At 40.3% G+C, this 20,893-nt stretch overlaps 1 protein-coding gene across 4 annotated transcripts in view; it reads right to left on the bottom strand.

The window, feature by feature from the left end:
• Window positions 1-20,893, bottom strand: part of gpd2 (glycerol-3-phosphate dehydrogenase 2) — a 104,407-nt gene that overhangs the window by 21,557 nt on the left and 61,957 nt on the right. For all 4 annotated transcript variants that reach the window (XM_062965542.1, XM_003224603.4, XM_062965551.1 and 1 more), the window contains 2 exons: window positions 8,448-8,612; window positions 7,403-7,547 (listed from right to left, as the gene is read on the bottom strand). In XM_062965542.1, coding sequence (XP_062821612.1) covers window positions 7,403-7,547; window positions 8,448-8,612 — 310 coding nt within the window. The remainder of the gene's footprint in view (window positions 1-7,402; window positions 7,548-8,447; window positions 8,613-20,893) is intronic.

Here is a 20,893-nt window from a genome sequence, read left to right on the forward strand (position 1 = left end):
ACTATTCAGAAAACTTTTGACAAGTTTTCAAATAAGCTCTCTAAATTGGCTTAAAACAAGCAGAAATATAAAGGAACTACGTATAAAGGAACTTTGCAGAGACTGCTGGGAGATAATTTGCATTATGTTTTAATGTCACCAAAACATTGAAGGAATCAAAATGGAGAAAAAAAACAGCAAACTTTCACATCTCATTGTCTTTCCCATTTCTACCAGATCCATTTCATTGTTTTTCCAAGAATTTGGGTGCCAAACAAAAATACAATGTGGATAATGTTTTAGAACACAATAAAAGGGCGGACTAAGGTGTTCTGGGTAAAGCTTTATCTCAGACCACATCTGCACTGCCATATAATGCAGTTTTATAATGAGGTTTAACTGCCTTAAACTGCATTATATGGCAGTGTGGACAGGACCTGTCCCTCCTCTTTCACAAACTCCTCTTATGCAGACAATGGAAAGTCTTTTCAGTGGCTGCTCCCAGTCCAGGGAAATCTCATGTAAGGGAGTTCAGCTGTCCCCACCCTCATAGCTCTTTTTTAATGGTTGGAGCAGAAGGATTTTTATGGCATATGATGAATTTCGTCTATTATAATTTGAAAATATTTTAACTGCTTTAAGTTCATGTTTTAACTGGACTGTATGTCTTTTTTTAAAACTTGTTCTTCTAGTTACGTTTTCTCTGGCAATTCCTTTGTGCTAGTATTTTTTCCTTGGCCTCCTGGACAACAGATACCCTAGACTTTAGCTTCCCTGGCCCCATCTACACTGCCATTTAATGAAGTCTGAATTCCATTTTATGGTCAGTGTAGACTCACATAGTGCAGACTGAACTGCATTGAACTGGATTACAGTGTTCCCTCACTACTTCGCAGTTCACTTTTCGCGGATTCACTGTTTCGCGGTTTTTCAATAAACTCTAAAAGACTATTATAAATCATAAAAAAATATAATTTACAGCCTAAGGAAGGGAGGAAGAAGAAGGTGAAAGGAGAGAAAAGGAGCCCAAGCAGCAACAGGAGGAGAAGGAGGCGATTTATCAACACATAAAGAGGTTGATAAAGACTTAAAATAGTGTATAACTACTAAAGTAATGTATAAATATTAAAATAAATATAGTGTCCCTACTTTGCAGATTTTCACTTATTGCGGGTGGTCCTGGAACCTAACCCCAGCGATAAGTGAGGGAACACTGTATATGAATCTACACTGCCATTTAATCCAACTGAATTTTAATTAAAACAGCAGTATTGATGGGGTCCCTATCTTAATAATAATAATAATAATAATAATAATAATAATAATAATAATAATAATACTTTATTTTTATATCCCGCCACCATCTCCCCGAAGGGACTTGGGACGACTAACATGGGGCCAAGCCCAAAAGAACACAAAGTGTAGACAAATTAAAATATAAAACAAAGCAATCAAATAACAATAGCAGTATAACAGTCAAAAATGGATTCAAGCACAATTAAACAAATAAGACCATAAAAACAGAATAAAAAGTTATAAAAGACAATTTCACCACCAAAAGGATAAAATGGGGGGTTAGAACAAAGTGCATGATAGCTAAATTTTGGTAAAGTGCCTGGACAAGTGTCGCAAGGTTTCCTACACCTTCAGGGGGAGTGTGACCCTGTCGAGCACAGGTTGCCACCCTATGCCCTGATTGGCCGAGCGACTGACCTGGAGGACCTCTGTCTTGTCAGGATTGAGCTTCAGCTTGTTCGCCCTCATCCAGCCCATCACAGTGGCTAGACACTGGTCCAGAATCTGAGGGACTTCCTTGGATTTCAGTGGAAAAGAGTAGTAGAGTGTCATCCGCATAGAGATGGCACTGAACTCCTAAACCCCGGATGACTTCATCCAGCGGTTTCATGTAGATATTGAAAAGCATGGGGGACAGAATAGAACCTTGCGGGACGCCGCAGGCCAACGGCCAGGGGTCCGAGCAGGTGTCCCCCAGCTTCACCAACTGGGAACGGCCCTCCAGGAAAGACTGAGTAGCAGAGCAGTGCCCCCAATACCTATCCCAGAGAGCCAACCCAGAAGGATACCATGGTTGATGGTATCAAAAGCTGCTGAGATGTCCAAGAAAACCAGCAGGGCCACGCTCCCCCTATCCAGTTCCCTGCGGAGCTCATCCACCAGGTCCAGGTCTGAAGCCAGACTGCGACTAGTCTAGAAAATTGGTGTCATCTAGGAATCCCTGGAGCTGCGAGGCGACCACCCGTTCCAGCACCCTGCCCAAAAACGGAAGGGTCCTCTCCCAGTATCGAAGTGCCCTCAATATGTAAAGTTTGAAAATAACTTTACAGCCACTTGGGCCATCATTCATTCTGGACTATCACTCCAAGTCAAAGAACTACAAGGGCTATGCTAAACAAGTGCAGAACAATGCAATTTCTTCTTCTTTCATTCTATCCAACTAAGAAAGTAAAACATTGTTTGTATGGGGAAAATGGTCTTTTGAAATCCTGGCTATTTCTAAACTCTTTAATCCAGAAACAGTCACAGCATTCAATGAAATGTAAAATAGACCCCTGAGAAGAAATATGGACATGAGCTGACATTTCTCTTTGGAGGTTTTTAGAGAATGTAGTTTCTCTCTTGGTGGCCATTCTTCCTTCTACCTTGCCTTATTCTGCAGAGCAGTTATAACATTCTCTACTCCAGCCTTGGCATCTAGAAAAGTCAGGAATTCACCACCTCAGGTTGTAATCAAAAGACTACTTTAAAAAATCAAATGAATGCCTAGGAACACTCCATAGATTTTTAAATATTTGTTTTGCTTTAATGTTTCAACAGCAGCTTTCTATATGGTGCAAAGAGAATTGGCTTGGAAGTAAAAAGTACTTAGATGCACTCTAACTAATATAAAGTTTGATGTTTCCCAGCAACCCTACAAGAGGAAAAAAAAACATCCAAACCTACTGCGAGAGATGATACTTCTAAGCTTGTGTAGTAATGTTTTCTACTTACTCATAATTCTTGATTTTTAAAATAGATACACATGATGCCATGGGCCATGACAAGAAGGAACTATAAGACTGCAAGTGAGAAATGCCATTGAATATGATATTTTAAAAAGATTTATCTACAGAATAAGAGTACAACTAGATAAATACTTCCAGAATCTAATATAATTCAGCAGCATAATTTAATGACAACTCTTTTCCAAGTATGTTTAGAGTGGATTTCCAAGTAATGCCTAATTAGGAAACTAAGACACACTGAGGCTTCCCATTTCCTGGGAAAGACAGTATGAGTATAGCTTCTCTGGATGAGTTCTCTGTTTTTAAATATTTCAAGAAAGAGAACCACTAACAGTGATATGGCCAGAAGTCTGAAAGCAACAATTGGATTAAGGGTTGAAATGTATAAGGGATTACAGTCACACTAATATCATTCTGGGTGTGAGAAAGTCATGCGGTAGCTACTTAAGTGAGGACATGTATTGGAAGAACAGAATTAATGAGAGTAGAGGGAACACAGGGACTATTAATGAAGAATATAAAAATGTAAGAACCCACCGGGAAATGCTTGCAGTGTATTAACATTAAATTAATTAAATCTTATCTACATTTACACATAAAAAACCCTTTAAACTATTTACCATTTTCCCAGGATGATGTCAAAGTACTTTCCCAAAGAGACAAGTAGTTGTAATGAAATGATATGCATTTTCTGCTAAACAGGATTCAATTTGCACTGGGGGCAAAAACTTGTTGCTAAATTAATACATACATCTGAAATTTCAGTGAGGTGTATATATTTATGACAGAGACAAATTCTTTGGCTTATCTATCTTTAGGATGAAATCAGGGTAGTCTTCACTCAGCAGTGCTGTGAGTGATATATGGAGAGAGCAATTGCTTCTGAAAGAAGGTAATCTGAATATTGAAAGATGCTGAGGAATAGGGCAAAGATGGAAGCTGACACTGAGTTTATTACACAATAAATAACCAGATGTGCCCCACCTCACCACACACATGCAGTCCTGACTTCCGTATAAGACTGAAGATGTTGCAGCCCACTATAAAGCAGCATGAACTGCTCCCAAGCATTTATATGGTGAAATATTAAAAGGTCAAAATATTTGCAATTCAACTACGACTGTGCACTCTTTTTGCATGGAAGGTCTTTTGAGTACTCTTTTTGTTCATTATTGTAGGTAGGTGATGCAGTCAGTAGCCCTAGCAACCATGCGAGTCGCTGTGGGTAATCACCCCAGCTGTTCACTTTTAAGCATGCATAAATGCAAAGTGTAATAAAGATATCCTTGCCCTTGAATTATTATGTGGTTGAAGATTCCACTGCAAAGGAACCCTGAAGTGATATGTAACAGCTAGAGCTGGAAAACACCAACTGCTCAGCATACAAGGAGCAATTCCATATAATTGGGAACTGGGTACATCCAAATACCTGTGTTTTTGTCGAGATAGATCAGAAGAGAAGAAAACCCGCTGGTTGCCAACATTTGGGATTAGGAGATCCTATTTGGACATTGGTTCTATTGCGTGGGCATAAGCAACTGAAGCCTCCCACCAGCAAAGAAATCCAATTATGAGACATACACTGAGTTGGGATAACAAATGGCCACAACTTGTTCATTGCTTACAGAAGAGACACAGAGTTGGCAACCCTACATGGGCCCTGGATCTGAGGATCGGGCAACCCACTGCTGTTCGATACCTCTTAACTACTCCGTGGGGTGCTGTTGTTATTGACTGGCACAATGCTGTGATCCCGACACCGTTGCATCCCTGGAGAACCACCAGACCTTCCCCCCTCCTCAACTGGGGGATGGGCAAGTCAGACCCAGAGCCCATGCCGCACACCATAAAGTTGTGACAAAGGAGCAATGCTCAAAAACCTGATAACAGTTATAAAGAGTGAATGGGCTGGAACACAGGAAAGATAAGCTGCTTGGCAAGGCCCTCCACAGCCTTTTGAGACTGCCTGAGGCCAGCGAGGGCGGCTGGCTCTGCCAATCAGAGGGCGGGCAGGGACCATCTCTGATTGGCCAGCTGCCCAGCAGGCAAGAAAATCTCCCACCACCGAGGGGGCTTCTGGGAAGTAGATGCCTCCTCTGACGCCATGTCACCTGGGAGGGTGCCCCACCTCCGCAACATCTCCATCCGGTAAGTCGGGCTGAGCAATTCTCATTCTATATTATCATTTAGGTCAGGGGTCCCCAAACTACGGCCTGTGGGCCACATGCAGCCCCTGGAAGGCATCTATCCGGCCCCCACGGCAGTGGCTTCCTCCTCCTCCCCCGACGAAGGTGCATGCCGCCGCTCCGTCCTTTCCCTGCACAAACCTTTGCAGCCCTTTCTGACCTCTCCCTGCAAAAGCATTTGCAGCCATTCCTGGCTCCTCCCTCTCCCTGCACAAACCTTTCCCGCCTCCTTCCTCATCCTGTGCCTGCCTGGAGTTGGAGCTTTGCTTGTGTTTACAAAGGTATTTTAATTATTATTTAATTTGTGGTGCACAAAGGCAGAAGAGGGCTGGACTAAATGGCCCAAGGGGTCTCTTCCAACCCTTGGTATTATTTTTATTGTTATTATTACTAACATTGAGGCTAGGTGGCCATCTGCCAGGGGTGCTTTGCTTGTGGTGAACAAAGGCAGAAGAAGGCTGGACTAAATGGCCCAAGGGGTCTCTTCCAACCTTTGATATTATTTTTATTGTTATTATTACTAACATTGAGGCTGGGTGGCCATGTGCCAGGGGTGCTTTGCTTCTGGTGGACAAAGGCCGAAGAGGGCTGGACTAAGTGGCAGAAGGGGTCTCTTCCAACCCTTGATATTATTTTTATTGTTATTATTACTAACATTGAGGCTGGGTGGCCATGTGCCAGGGGTGCTTTGCTTGTGGTGGACAAAGGAAGAAGAGGGCTGGACTAAGTGGCCCAAAGGGTCTCTTCCAACCCTTGATATTATTTTTATTGTTATTATTACTAACATTGAAGCTGGGTGGCCATCTGTCAGGGGTGCTTTGCTTGTGCTTTTAGTGGACAAAGGCAGAAGGGGGTTGGACTACATGGCCCACCCTTCTTTATTATTTTCATGGTGATGATAATAATAATAATAATAATAATAATAATAATAATAATAATAATAATAATTATTATTATTATTATTATTATTATTATTAACATTGAGGCTGTATTTGTTCCCGTTTGGTTGTTTTACTTCAAAATAAGATGTGTGCAGTGTGCATAGGAATTTGTTCACAGTTGTTTTTTTTAAAAAAAACTATAGTCCGGCCCTCCAATGGTCTGAGGGACCGTGAACTGGCCCCCTGTTTAAAAAGTTTGGGGACCCCTGATTTAGGTATTTGCACTGCATATTACTATCAGGGAGTTTTAAAAAATAAATTTTCAGCAAAAAGCATTATATGAGCCTGAAACCCATGAACAACAAGTGGAAGAAAAAGAGCCACTGGCAATGTTCTTTCTGGAGGGATTCTGGTAAGTTCACACAAGTGCTATAAACAGAAAGTGGTCAGAGTTGTGCTAACATAAGAGATTACACAAATACATATGCAAGTGTTTATACAAAAATTTGTGTAAGTGGAAGAATTTCAAATTCCATTTCAGTTCTCACACATGGTTCTATCACTAAGTAGAAAACAGCATGTCCATGAAAGCATGAGGCTTTTTAAAAAATCTATAGAAGGGACATCTACAGTCTATTATTATAACACTCAACATTTACGCAACACCTTTTCGGTGTTCAAAGCATTTTGGTGAACTTCATGATAGGCCAGTAATCTAGGTCAGTAATGCAAGTACTGTGGTACAGCTAAGAAAATACTGACTTGTTTAAAATTATCCAGTAACCGCTATTAGCCATTATGTTTCAGTGCTTTTAAATAAGCTCACAGATCTTTTACAGGACTTGTCTTTTAAATGACAGCTAGGATTCTTAGGAAAGGACGGCAGGCATATTATATGTTAAGCCTACAGTGGACAAAGGATTGTCTTGAGGAAACATTCACATCAGTTAGTCAAACTCCTACTGACCAACAAATCATTACTCATCCTGCATTCCTAATGATAAGTCACATAAATGAAGAGATATAATAATATTCAATCATAATATTCAAGTTACGTAGGGAAAGAAACACCACTTTCCTCTTTATTTTAAAACATTCAAGTCTTCTCCTTGATATATATACCAGTACACTTTCTTGTATATTCTGACACAGGAACAACAGCAGCCAATGTAGCTTTGAAAATTCAAAGATATAGTACATAGAAGACTATACAATGTGCTTTCCCCTGCAGGAGCAGCTGCAGCATCTCCCTCTCTCTCAGGCTTATGGAGGAGGGGGATTCAGGACCCATATTAAGATTGTTATAAATGATCCAAGTTTTGAATATCTTTACCTATAATAGCCAGGCATCACAATATGAACGCCTGCGCTTGGTTGACAGATGTTCAGTACTTCCTGATCATCCATTTTTCGCACAGAGTCTGTGAAAGGTCCTGTAGCATTGATAACACATTTGGCGTTGACATCAAATTCCTGCCCTGTGAAAGAAAACAGCATCAATCACATAGTCCATTTATTTCCCTGTTCACTGACTCTCTGGATTATTAATTTATCTATGAAGTTAACCTATTGTGAAGTGCATACACACACGAGCACACAGTCTTAGAGCATATTACAGTAACCGAATAGTTGGATTATTAAAATCAGTAGTATGTTTATTTGAGAGAGAAAATGCATGCTACACAATTTCACTTTTTTCCCTTTGAAGGATGAAATGTACAGAAAAAAACAAAACAAAAACCCAGGAGTGGTAGTAACTCTCACACACATGCACCAATTTTGCTTTATTTATTGCGTTCTCTATTTAATGACATTCTTAAACCCTGAAATTTGTTAAATGGTACTATTACTGAAGGCACACCACACGGTATTTTACAACGTCAGCTTTGCTTGACAGAAGGGCTTGGATGTAAAGCGTGGTTTAGCTTGCCAAAGCACTAGGATTTGAATGAAAACCTGACAGAAGTTAAAGATGATTGGCATTAATGACATGCCACTGCACTTTGGAAATATGCCTCCTTTGTCAGTTAAGTGATATTTACAAACTCCAGACTCCCATTGCACTCTCCCCCAGCCCTATCCATGTACCTTTACTCAGGGAGAGGGGTTTTTTTTTTTAAACAGAAGAACAGAAGGCATTTATACACAGCTGTGCTGTACTGCAGTTTAACAACAGCATCCTCAAAGCGCATGCATGCAAAGGAGATAAGAAGCTGGAAGTGGCATTCCTTGATCCAGTGAATCACAGGATGTGAAGTGTATGAACATAACTTCCAAAAAAAACATACAGCCAGCTGTTTTGTGTGTATGTGCCTAAAAGCCAACACAGGTTATGTGTTAGGGGTTTATAAATATCACAGAGAGCAAAACCTACATACCTGTGAGAACATCCCTGCACCTTGCTCCGCAGACGTGGCTCTTCCCACTATTTGGATCTGTCTTCTTCAGCAAGTGCATCACTTCAGTGTAATTGGCTATGGCAGCACCATACCTGGCAGCAGTGAGGGCAATGGCAAGGTTCATTCGTGCATCGTTGTGTTGTCCTGCAGCAGGGGGCAGAATCAAAGGAAGGACATGAGTCACCTCAAGCCACTGACTGGTGGTATGGAAGTGTGTCAGAACGGATCTGTCACATCTGTCCCTGTCACACTGAATAGACGTGATGGCTGCTCAGGTCTAACAAGAATTATTCACAGAAGCATCATATCTCAGTAGGGCAAAATGCTCACCTCCTTTTTGTAAAGAAAAAAAAATAGCGTAACAATGCAAAAGCACAAACATTTGAAAGTGGCCAAGATTACTGTCGGAATAATGTGCTTACGTGCTGTAATTGAATTATTGATATTTTACAATCATTCATGTGAAGACACTCACACGAAAACAAGATGCCAGGCTCTGTTTTGAAGAAGGTGGGGTGAGGAGGGCTTCTCAAATTCCCCCAATTGGCAGTAACACGGTATCTTCGAAGAATGTATTTTTGACGGCCCCACTGGTGTTAATTAACAATCTCTATTAGCACACGCACTGCATGACATTAAAAAAAAGGCAATGATCTTTCACAGATTCCACCACTAAGCCTCTGCTGCCTATAAAACAGACATTCATTCTGCATATATTTTAAGTTCACAACAGCATTTCCAGTTTTTTAAAAACCCTGAAAATCCACAAAACCTCCAAAAAGGTTTAGTTAATAGATCACTCTTAACATATATATCATTAAAGATGTATTACTGAATCTTCCTAGGTTGGGGTGGGGACATCAACATGGAAGAGAGAGCACTTGGGGGGGGGGGCAGAGAGGAGGGAGGGAGGAGTGCAGATGATTAATTACTTTAAAATAGTGGCATCACCTGAGACTTTCTATTTATTATTGCCACTGAAGTTAAAGCCCTGGATATTGGCTGGGAGCAATTATTCTGAGTAGCAAGGGCCAAGTTCTGTGTGCCCAGAATAATTAATTACAAGAGCTAGTCTTCAGTAGGCAGGGTTTAGGATACCCATGAGTTAGGACTGGTTGGATCAAGATAATACTACTGATAAAACGGAAGGGGTGGAATGAACAGTAATGGACACTGTTGTTGATTTATGTAGCCAGCATACAAAGTGCTCAGTATAAATGATTTATGTAAAGTTCGGCCCCTTCAGATTCTACTTGAGCAGCATCTAGCCACTGGGTAAGTAATCCCTTTCGAAACCAAAAGGGCAAATGACGTTCAGAGAAGGATCAATGGCTCCCAGAACTCTTATGCCCCACCTTCAAAACTTTTGACTCTAACAGAGAGGAGGGTGCAGAAGGAAGCTTAAGCAAGCTAAATAGGGGGGCAGGAAATACTCCATGGCATCTGGAGATCAGAGAACAAGGAACAATAGCTTTTGTAAAAAGCCAGAAGGTTTTGAGCCATTGTAATCTCTTCTTTTATATTTAAATTGCTCCAGTCACTTTAGCTGCCTGCAGACTGAAAAACAAGTCAGATCAGGTCAAAAGCTATAATAAATAAATGAAACGGGAGCGTTCCCTGTGCTAAATGAAAGAGCGAGTGCATGCATTAGTAAGCGCTAAAATAAATTACTAGAAGAAATCATGGTTCCAAAAAAAGGAAAGTAAATGGTGGCTTTGTAATAAAAATGTTTGTATTTGTAATTTCAAAATATAATTTCTATTTTGATGCCGCATCTAGACAGAAATCTATATAAAAACCTTCTCCTGAGTTATTTCAAAGCCACATTTTTTGCTCCTCTACACACCACACAGGGCCCACTGTGTACAACTCTTCTTCAACACATATCAGGATTTCTAGGATCAGTAGAAGACACCTCCGTAATGGTGAATGACAGTGATGGAGTACTACTGTTACATTCTCAGCAGTGAAATGTTATTTAACAAGGAGCTATATCTCATTTAAGGGAAATAACAACCTTGCTTTTAAAATAGCAAGTCATGTATGGATGTCATTGAATAAAGACTCTCACTATTATCTGCTACAATTCAGTTTTAGGTAAAAGAGAAACTAGCTGCTTTACTGTGCTCATAAAATCTTCAATAAAGACATTTCTTTTAAAATTGAGGGTACAACTGGGAAGCCAGCCAATAATAAAGGGGAATGTCTTTAAATTTTATTTTACATTAAACAAATAAGACTGTGTTTAGATCATTTTGCTTTGGATATATTTTTTCCTGTCAAGACTGTTGTGGCATGCAGATCATGGTCATTATAACAGACATATCTCATTGCTTCTTTCCCATCATGAGAAGACATTTCTTTATTCAGTCAATCTTAGTGACATCCTATAAAAACATTAGCTACCACAAGAATTCCAAGCCATCCAAAAAAAGTAATATCCAGAAAATTGGGCGTCACATTGACCTGGTAGTTACATAGCTGAATGTTCATTCTAGAGCTATGTGAATATAACTAAAGAAAGAGAGGTGGGAAAATATAGGCTGTGTGAATTGGTTCTTAAAGTTGCTGTAATCATTACTGGTTACACTGAACAAAATAAAGATCAGCTGTGACACAGAACTAGTCACTACTCACTAGATAATTATATGTTCTTCAAACTCTGGTATAGCCCTAGTTTTAAGTTTTCAGACACATTTTAGGGTTTATCCAGAATGACTGAAAAATCCCAAATTTGTTTCCATTCTTTCCAAATTTATACTGGGTGAAAATAAACCAGCCTGCAGAGCGGGTATAAATGGTCTCCACTCATACAAGGAGCTGGACGAAACTATTCTGGAATAAACCAAACATGTATGGATCTCCAAAATAAAATTGGAAAGAACAGGAACAAAACATGGGGCTTTCTGAACTTTTTAATCAGTCTGGATTCACTCTCAGAGACATCTGTCCAAATAAGACCTCATCTACACAGACATAAAATTCGTTTTAGGAAGTGGATTAGTCAGCGTTATCCAGATGACATTTCAGGCTAATCTGTTTCAACCTGGATTAGGCACCGTCCAGGATCCCAGCTGTGTCCCCAAAGCCATCCCATTCCATCTTGGATCAACCCAGGTGAGTGAGTGGCCATCCCCCACCAAAAAGGCCAGCTGTCGGGCCTCCACATTACAATTGGTGTTTAAAACATTGATTTTAATTGAATTTAGGCCTGTGCAGAAACAGCTTAAGTTTAGTATACAAGGAACTGAATAGTTAACAGCTACTGTCTCCTTTGCCGGAAGAATGAAAGAAAACCAGTTGGGAACAGTTGCATGACAGGTCCTAAGGTGATAAGAAGACAAGTGCATCTTGATCTGAAGGACGCACCCTTTTGAGCCATATCCACTGGTTCTTAATATGTGCGAGAAGGATGTTTTAATGGGGCATGCTTTTATTATTTATTATTGCATTCTAAATTATTTTCACTATGAGCTTTTAATAAAGTTGTTTATTTGCTTTTTGAACATTCATCCAATATAATTTTAGCTGTAATTTGTTTTAATCTTTTGCAGGCTGCCTTGGGACCCATGTTGGGAGTAAAACAGAATATAGATTAAGTAAGCAATTGAAGCAAGGTGAATTTTAAATACTCATATGGACTGCCAATCCCCTCCCACCTGGCCCACCACGGTATTTAAGTTATCATATCTATAATTACTGAAACAGTACTTCGTCATATCAAGGAATATATTGTGAAGAACGTTTGAACATTTTCTCATGTTCGTTCCTATCGGTTTAAACAACATACTTTCCTTTTGATCTCACCCAACATGGAATGCCAGTTTGGATTTCAGTACAGTATTTCATTAAAAAAGACAATATTCTCAGCAAGTATTAAAGCCCATAAAGCTAAGATGAAACAACAGAAAATCAGGAGGGGGCATTTGGTGGTATTACTTCTTTTTACTTACCAATGAACATTTTCACTAATATTACACCATTCACATATAAAGTGTTCCCTCACTTATCGCTAAGGTTTGGTTCCAGGACCACCCGCAATAAGTGAAAATCCATGAAGTAAGGATGCTATATTTATTTTAATATTTATACATTATTTTAGTAGTTATACACTATTTTAAGTCTTTATCAACCAATCATGTGTTGATAAATCGCCTCCTTCTCCTCCCGTTGCCGCTTGGGCTCCTTTTCTCTCCCTTTGGCTTCTCTTTCCTCCCTTCCTTAGGCTGTAAATTGTAATTTTTTATGATGTATAAAAGTCTTTTAGAGTTTATTGAAAACCCACAAAACAGCGAATCCACAAAAAGTGAACCGCAAAGTAGTGAGGGAACACTGTACTCTAAAAAGAGATGGCTCTCCAGAAATTGGCACACCAGAAGTCTCTACTTCCAAGCAGCATATATAATGCTAAAAAGCTTTGTGTAGAATCCAAAAAGTGAGCAGAAATGAAACTTTTACAAAATTTCTGGCCTACAAGGTGCTTTATCTCAATAGAAGCTAAAGAATTAGCATATCATTGCTATAATTTTAAAAGAGACAAGAAAATCAGAAAATCCTATTTTTTAAATCAAAGTTTAAAAGCATAGCTTTTCATATATGAATGGACAGGGAAAAGGAAAGAGAAACGGCTTGAGGTGTTTTGATGGGGTTTTTTAAAGAAAAACTTTCAGGGAGATCATATATTCAATTCAGGTCTTCAATTTGTCATCATGTGTAAAAGATGATATACAAATAACACCACAGCTGTCAAAATAATTCAGTGTTCTTTTATAGGAAAAAGCTGAGTTAGCTGCCTTCAAGCTTACAACAGCTAGTCTGTGGGCAAGTAAGAGGAACTGGAAAAGCACAGCTTTTGCCCTGAACACATGTCCACTTAAAAATCTATCCTGTACTTGTTCTTTTTTTAACCTCTGACACCTCTCTAGATGACTATTTAGCTGGAAATTTTACATCAAAACATAATGACATACAGCAGAAGACCTCTCTGGTCCCAAAGCAATTTGAATCACAACCAAAAGCTGCTCAGAATGAATGCATGTGAGCAACCTAGCAAATACAAACTAAAAGAAATGTAATGGAAGTTATCTATGGGAAAAATCTTTGTAGACAATTCTAGCTTCCCAATCATTTAGGTTCCTTTCCTTTCCTTTAAAAAAAAATCCAGACTTTATTATGGATTCATAGCTGCATCCATACTCCTGTAAATGACAACAGCATCATAAGGCCAATTCTGACAGGGCTCAAAACATGCAAGCTCGCACGTTTTTACCAGAGGCATCCAAATGACCCCTACGGAAAATCAAATTCATTTTAGACAAAAATTTGTCCCAAATTAATTTGATACCTGGTAAGGACCAAATCTTTGATAAGACTGGGATCTTTCCAGGTATGGGTCCATTGTGGAATGGGCCCGGAGACAGGATGTGTTTCTCTACAGAATGGGAAAAAGTCCCCAGATTTGTGGTGCAGCCATTGGAGTCATACAGGGCAGGAGGAGATGCGGCAGGGGCAGAGTTTCTGTACCAACAAAATAGGGAGAGAAATAAGAGTGCTTATTGCCCCCAAATGGGCTCCTATAACTTATAGCCTGGATAACTAGGGTGACAGTCCCCCTAGGTTGAAAATGCTGCTGTTGAATACCAGGTCAGTAAATCGGAAAACAACTACCACCCAGGACTTAATTCTGGATGCTGACCTGCTCTGTATCACAGAGACTTGGCTGGATGATTCAGGGTGGGGGGAGGGTTAATCTCTCTCAGCTCTGCTCACCAGGATTCTCTGTGCAGAAGTAGGTGAGGCTTGGGGGAGCAGGGAGGTGGAGTTGCAGCAGTCTATCACGAATCCATCCCTCTCTCACAGTCCCATCTCACAGTCAACAGTGTTCGAGTATATTTACCTAAAGGTGGGTGACTGGGACAGAATAGGGATTTTGCCCACCCCTCTGCTCATCAATGTCCCTTCCTGAGATAGCTGGAGTGGTCCTGGGGATGGTGTTGGAGTCTCTGTGGCTAATAGTGCTGAGAGAATTCAACATCCATGCTGAGACTGCCCTGTCGGGAGTGGCTTCATGGCCTCCATGACAACCGTAGATCTGTTTCAAGTGGTGTCTTGCCCTACACATGCTGCTGGACACACTTTGGACCTTTCTTTCTGTGCGGGATGGGACTATGGTGATGGTGGTGTGGAATAACTTGTCACAGTTCCGTAGTCATGGACCGATCCCAACCTGGCCAGGTTTAGACTTGCTGGGATTCCAAACCTCTGCAGGGGTGGGGGGCTGATTAAGATGATCCGCCCCAGGAGGCTTATGGGTCTGGATGGATTCCTGATGGCTCTTGAAGATATTCCTGTTACCTTGGCAGGCGATTCTGTCAAAGCTCTGGCTGACTTCTGGACTGTGGAAATGGTCAGGGTGGTGGACGCAATTGCTACTGAAGGTCCCCTCTCAAGGAGCACAGCCAAACCAGTCCCTTAGTATTCCAAGGAGTTGACGGCGATTAAGCAAGTGAGGTGAAGACTAGCACGTTGGTGGACACAGAGCATGGGCTAGAGCACATTTTAAAGCCTACTCCATGGCAATGGGGGCTGCAGAGAAATCATTCATTGATGCCACCATTGAATCTGCGAAAACATGCCCAGCTGAGCTGTTTTGAGTGGTCAGAGGGCTAATACATACTGGTCCTCAAGAAGAAACCCCTGACCATTCAGCAGTCCACTGTGAAGAATTTGCACAACATTTTGCAGATAAAGTCGCTCAGATCCGTTCCGACCTGGATGCAGTTATTGATACAGTTCCAATGGATGTAACTTTGGCTCCTGCTTGTCCAGTGTTGATGGATATCTTTCATGGATACCCAAGAGCTGCAGCCAGGTTGCTCACGGCTACAGGGAGTGGGCAATCCCCCTGTTGAAGCAGCTCCACTGGCTGCTGGTCTATTACCGGGCACAATTCAAATTGTTGGTTATGACCAGTGGTTCTCAACCTATGGGTCCCCAGGTTTTTTGGCCTACAACTCCCAGAAATCCCAGCCAGTTTATCAGCTGTTAGGATTTTTGGAAAACATCTGGGGGACCCCACAGGTTGAGAATCACTGCCCCAGATGGTTCGGGCTATTTGGCTGATCACATCCTCTGGTACACACTCCCCAGGGCCCTGAGATCTTCAGAAGGGGCCCTTCTCTTGGTCCATCTCAAGTTCGGTTGATGGGAAAGAGAGAGTGGTCCTTTTTGGTGGCTGCCCCTTGATTCTGGAACTCCCTGCCCAGGGAAGCGAGAATCGCCCCCTCCCTGCTTTCCTTCCAGCAGCAGGCTAAAACATTTTTATTCAGACAGGCTTTTAAAGATGAAGGCGTTTAAGAGCTGCTGTGATTTTGTGATGTGATTTTGTAAGATTTTATGTTTTAGCCTGGATTGTTTTAATATTAATGTTGTTTAATACTGTTTAAATATTTGTGTATTTTAAGTCGTATTGAAATGCTTTTAGTTGTGAGCTGCTTTGAGTCTCCGTATGGAGAGAAAAAGAGGGATATAAATAAGCAACAACAATAGTAATGAAACCCTTCACTGGGTTCTAAGCAAAGATTAGCAGAAAACTTAACTGACCAAGAGTTTGTAGACCATCCTGCCCTCTTATATATAACTCACTCCTCGATGTGAAATTCTTGATGTGAAATATCAAGTCATTTCAAGTGAGACGGAACACTGAGCTCATATAAGAACCAAGGAAAACACTGGGAAAACAACTTACTTTCTGGCTGCTCGGAATAATAGGGAAGTCAACACATCTTAGCAACACTGTGGAATTATCTTTTTGCTAACTATTCAATATAAGTTACTCTATAAAAATCCACTCGTACCATTTCTGCATTTAACCACAGTAGAAGCAGCAGCATTCCTTGAGTTTCTGCTATTAAGACCTGGTTTTGGAACCTCTGAGGTTGGTTTTCATACTGTTAGTTTTAAAATATTTGAAAAGAAATTTTAAAAGAATATGGCAAATTAAAAAAAAGAATATAAGTTTGTATTAAATAAACTCATATATTTGATAGAGAATGAAAAAGAGACAGAGAAGGAATAATAAGCACAAACTTATAAAAATATACATTTTCTAAATAATTTATATAGCACTAATCGGCTAAGGAAGATTCTAGGTAGCTCCAAAGCTTTCATAACTAGAAAGTGCTCCAGAAAAAATGGTATTCTGTTCGTTTGTATTGGGGTGAATTGATAATATTCTAACAAATAAGCCCATATCTAGTCAGAGAGAAGTTTGACTGGTAAGACACCAGGTGTGAATCACTGCACAAGCATTTAGAAGTGCAGTGCCAGAGGCCTTACCAGAAAATGAATTTCTCATCATGAAAAGGGTGTGCTGAGGGGCAGATCAGAATTAGGATTTGCTCAGTAGTGTTAGCTTTTAATTATGTTGTTACCCCACTTCCTTTGTATCAGCCTTCAACTTGTCAAAGACATCTTATTGCCATGTCAGTGTAAGTAAATGCAGAGTGTTAAAATGAAAGCAAAATGTTGTCAGTGCCAGTTTATGGAAGCCACGCTGAAATGTCACAATGAAAAATGTCTTGTCAGCCCTTCTTTGCCTATGCCACAATGCTGGACACAATGCTGCAGTGATGTCAGTGCACATCATTAAATGGGATAATTAACACATCTTGTGGAGGTATAAATGTGTATGTGCAGATCAACAAGACAACACACACACACATGCTTTCATTCAGCCATCAGAGATATAATCTGAGCTGCCATTAAATATCTATTTTAATCTGGTCCAAGGACTGTGACATGCTGCGAAGAAGCCTTGTTCTCTTCCACATGTGGCTCATCCTAAGGAATGCAAATCCTCTTCCAATTCAAGGTTAGCTCATGTCATGGAATGGGAAACAGACACAACTTTATTCAGCCCATGTGAAACGAGACTTCTTTGTACTGACTCTGACTCTTGTGGAGACATCCACAAGTCATTTAAAATAATGTATTTGCAGATGTTCCCCAACAATCAGCAAACTAGGATAAATGTACACCACATTTCAGCTAGAAGACATGGCAATATCCAAAGAGATTTGATAACTCTGTGAGAAGACTCACTGGTGATCATGTTCTTTCCAAGCTCTCTCTCTCAATCACTCTCTCTCTCTCACACACACACACACACAGAGTATCCAAGCAGTTTGTTTCAGTTTGAATTAGTTGTGACTTCTGATTTCTCTTTTAAAGTAAGTGGAGGCTAGTCAATGGTTTTATGAACTACTGCCCACTTCTCAGGACATCAAGTAAATTGCTTTCTCTTATATGACCTTGTCTAAACCTACTAGAACTAGAATTATGGACCAAGGTTATAAAAAGAGACAGGGATAATACATCAGAAATATATGGAAGATGCAGAATTACTCTTCATGAAGCAGAGTGACTTCATCATTCACTACAGACATGTGGTAGTTTCTAAATAAATAATGAGAATCCCTATTCACTAATACACAGAAGCGAAAGAAAAGATCAGTAAAATGGAATTTGCAAGCAAATCATACACATTTAAAGTGCTAGAAGAATAATTATATTTATTTAGAAGAGATCAGATGTATCTTGTGGGGTAGAAATACTTATAATACAATTCAAACAGAGCTAGCCATAGCCATTTCAGGCACAGGCAGGGATTGCTTTATACCCTATGCACCAATGTGTTTGTCATGACTACACAGATGCTTTATTGATACACTCACAGCAAACTTATGTACAATGAACAGCCGTGATGTTTATCTGTGTACAGACAATATAGGAACTAACACCCAACAAGGTCTTCACATTCATACACCAAGGATATTTCTTACATGCACCTGCTTTCATATATGCTTATTGGGTAATTGCAACTCAAGAAATCTAAAGTCCTTGTGGTAGATATAATTCCTTAAAAAGTGTGAGGCAGCTCTAACAAGCCACTCAAATGATACCAACTCTTCAAGAATGAAAGCATATGGGTGGGAAGAAATAAGCATTAAAACAAGCTTCTGCCATTAAATGCAATTGTTTATTGAGAGAATCAGAAAGCAGCATGAGACAAGTTCAAGAACACTTCTGATGAAGGAGCACCAGAGACAGCCATCAGTAGTCTTAAAAGACTTAATATGCTGGCCTTCCATGGTCAGGTCTTTCATAGTACCCAGGACATTTTTTTCACAATCATCAGGCTTTTATTAAATTGCCGAGCACTATACCAGGAAAGGGGAAATCCATATGATAGATCAGGTTTAACATTTGTGCTGTTTTTCTATAGAACACTCCAGTAAATCAATTATATATATCAAACCAATTTTGTCTGGGTTAGCCTTTAGAGTCTGAGTGTTAGAAAAAGAAAGCTGCTGATGCAACCAGGTAATCCCCTAATCTTTATCCTAATTACTGCTGAAATCTCTTTTGCCAGGTTAGTGGCATAGTGTGGGGATGTCTTAATCCATCGATACCTGAAGAAATTCCAGCTCCTTCCAACTTAGGTAAAGGTTTTCCCCTGACATTAAGTCTAGTCATGTCCGACCCTGAGGGTTGGTGCTCATCTCCATTTCTAAGCTGAAGAGCCGGCGTTGTCTGTAGATGCCTCCAAGGTCATGTGGTCGTTACCTTCCCACTGGAGCGATACCTATTGATCTATTCATATTTGCATTTCTTCAAACAGCTAGATTGGCAGAAGCTGGGGCTAACAGCAGGAGCTCACCCCGCTCCCTGGATTCAAACCACCGACCTTTCAGTCAGCAAGCTAAGTGCTTTAACCTCCTGCACCACCGGGGGCTCCAACTTACATCTTGCTTATTGGCACAGCCTCACTTTCTCTAGCAAGTGAGAAGAAGCATGTAATTCTACAGATGTTGTTGGACAGCAAGTTTAATCAGGAATAGCCACTGCCAGCACAGTCAGTGGTGCAGTACGATAGGATCTTCAATGTAACATCTACAGGGAGGTACATATGTAATCTCTGTGTTACAGGAAACTGATGCAATAGCAGCTTCCATACTCAAAGTAATAATGGTGATACCTCTCCTCCATGTTCTTCCCAGCAACTGGGACTTCCCCAGACCATCCCATGGGCAGAAAAAGAACTGTGGCATTTAGTTGAGGGTCATGGTAGAACGAGAGACTTGGAAGAAGTCAATGCAGTAGGTTTTCCCATCCCTCAAATGAATGTTTCTACAGTGACAGGAGACACAAATGCGACCAACCTGGCCTTTGATTCCAATTCAATAGTACATCAAATTTCATATATCAGAAATTAAAATTCACTTTCAACAGCAACATCATTGCCCTCTTTTTCTTTTTAGTAGTATCCATGGCATCACCATTGCTATGTTATGATAAAAGGTATTTATCATGTCAGAAGCGAATTGAGAATACAGTTATAATGTATTAAAAACCATAAAGTTTTTAAAAAGGTACATATTAACTAATGGTCTAGCATTACATTCACATAAAACATACACATAGAAATTACATGCTCTAGTGGAATCTTTTCTCTGAAAAACCATGACAGGCTGGGGAATACTGGGGGGCTTGTGGTATGAGATAAGAATAACACTATATTTTTGGAAAATAAGCCTATATCCCTACAAGATCAAACAGAGAGGGAACCCAACCCACATTCATTTCTTTCCAAAGAGACCATGATTACTGCTCGGTATGACACCAACAAAGCATAAACAAAATAACAGAAGACCCATGGAATTTTTCAGTCAGATACCCATAAATTTCCAACCTCAAACTCACAGCATCCAAATAGATGAATCCAGCAAGTCAGAGAGCAAAACCAATTTAATCTGTGGCTCCCCTGAGGTAAATGTAGTTCACAGTCCTGCCCCCACCCCAACCTCAGCCATAATCCCTGGTTCCTGGAGGTAAAAAAAAGCACTGAAGTGAGGAAAATTCTGCAGCAGGATATAATGATCCAAAATGACAGGGACAATAATGACAATGAATTTCATGTCTCCCAGTCATGTGCTGGGGATGCTTGACTGGGCTGACTTATACAATTAAATTGTTACAGGTACAGCAGGAGATGCAGTTATCATCTGCATGCTTTTGGGAATGGTGCCTCTAGCAACACAATGCTATGGAATGCAAAGCCGGCCTTTTGTTACAAACAAGCAGGGAATCACGTAGGTAGGTACCCTTAATGCATGGGGCTAACCCCTATAGTGGGTAAAGTGACTCTAACACACACACAGTGCTTCAAGGGGTGCCAGACCCTCTCAGAAATTTATTCCATATATTAAAATTATTACCAGTATTATTATAGAAGCAAAGAAGTCTTAGGCGGCCAAAAATTTATCAGATTTAACAGTGGCATCATTAACAGCAGTGCATTTGCTAAATAAAATAAGAATGTTACCTCAACAGGATACTTAGAAATGTAGGCTTCCTTCCAACAC

The sequence above is a fragment of the Anolis carolinensis genome, chromosome 1 (assembly GCF_035594765.1).
Source record: "Anolis carolinensis isolate JA03-04 chromosome 1, rAnoCar3.1.pri, whole genome shotgun sequence".
NCBI lineage: Eukaryota > Metazoa > Chordata > Lepidosauria > Squamata > Dactyloidae > Anolis > Anolis carolinensis.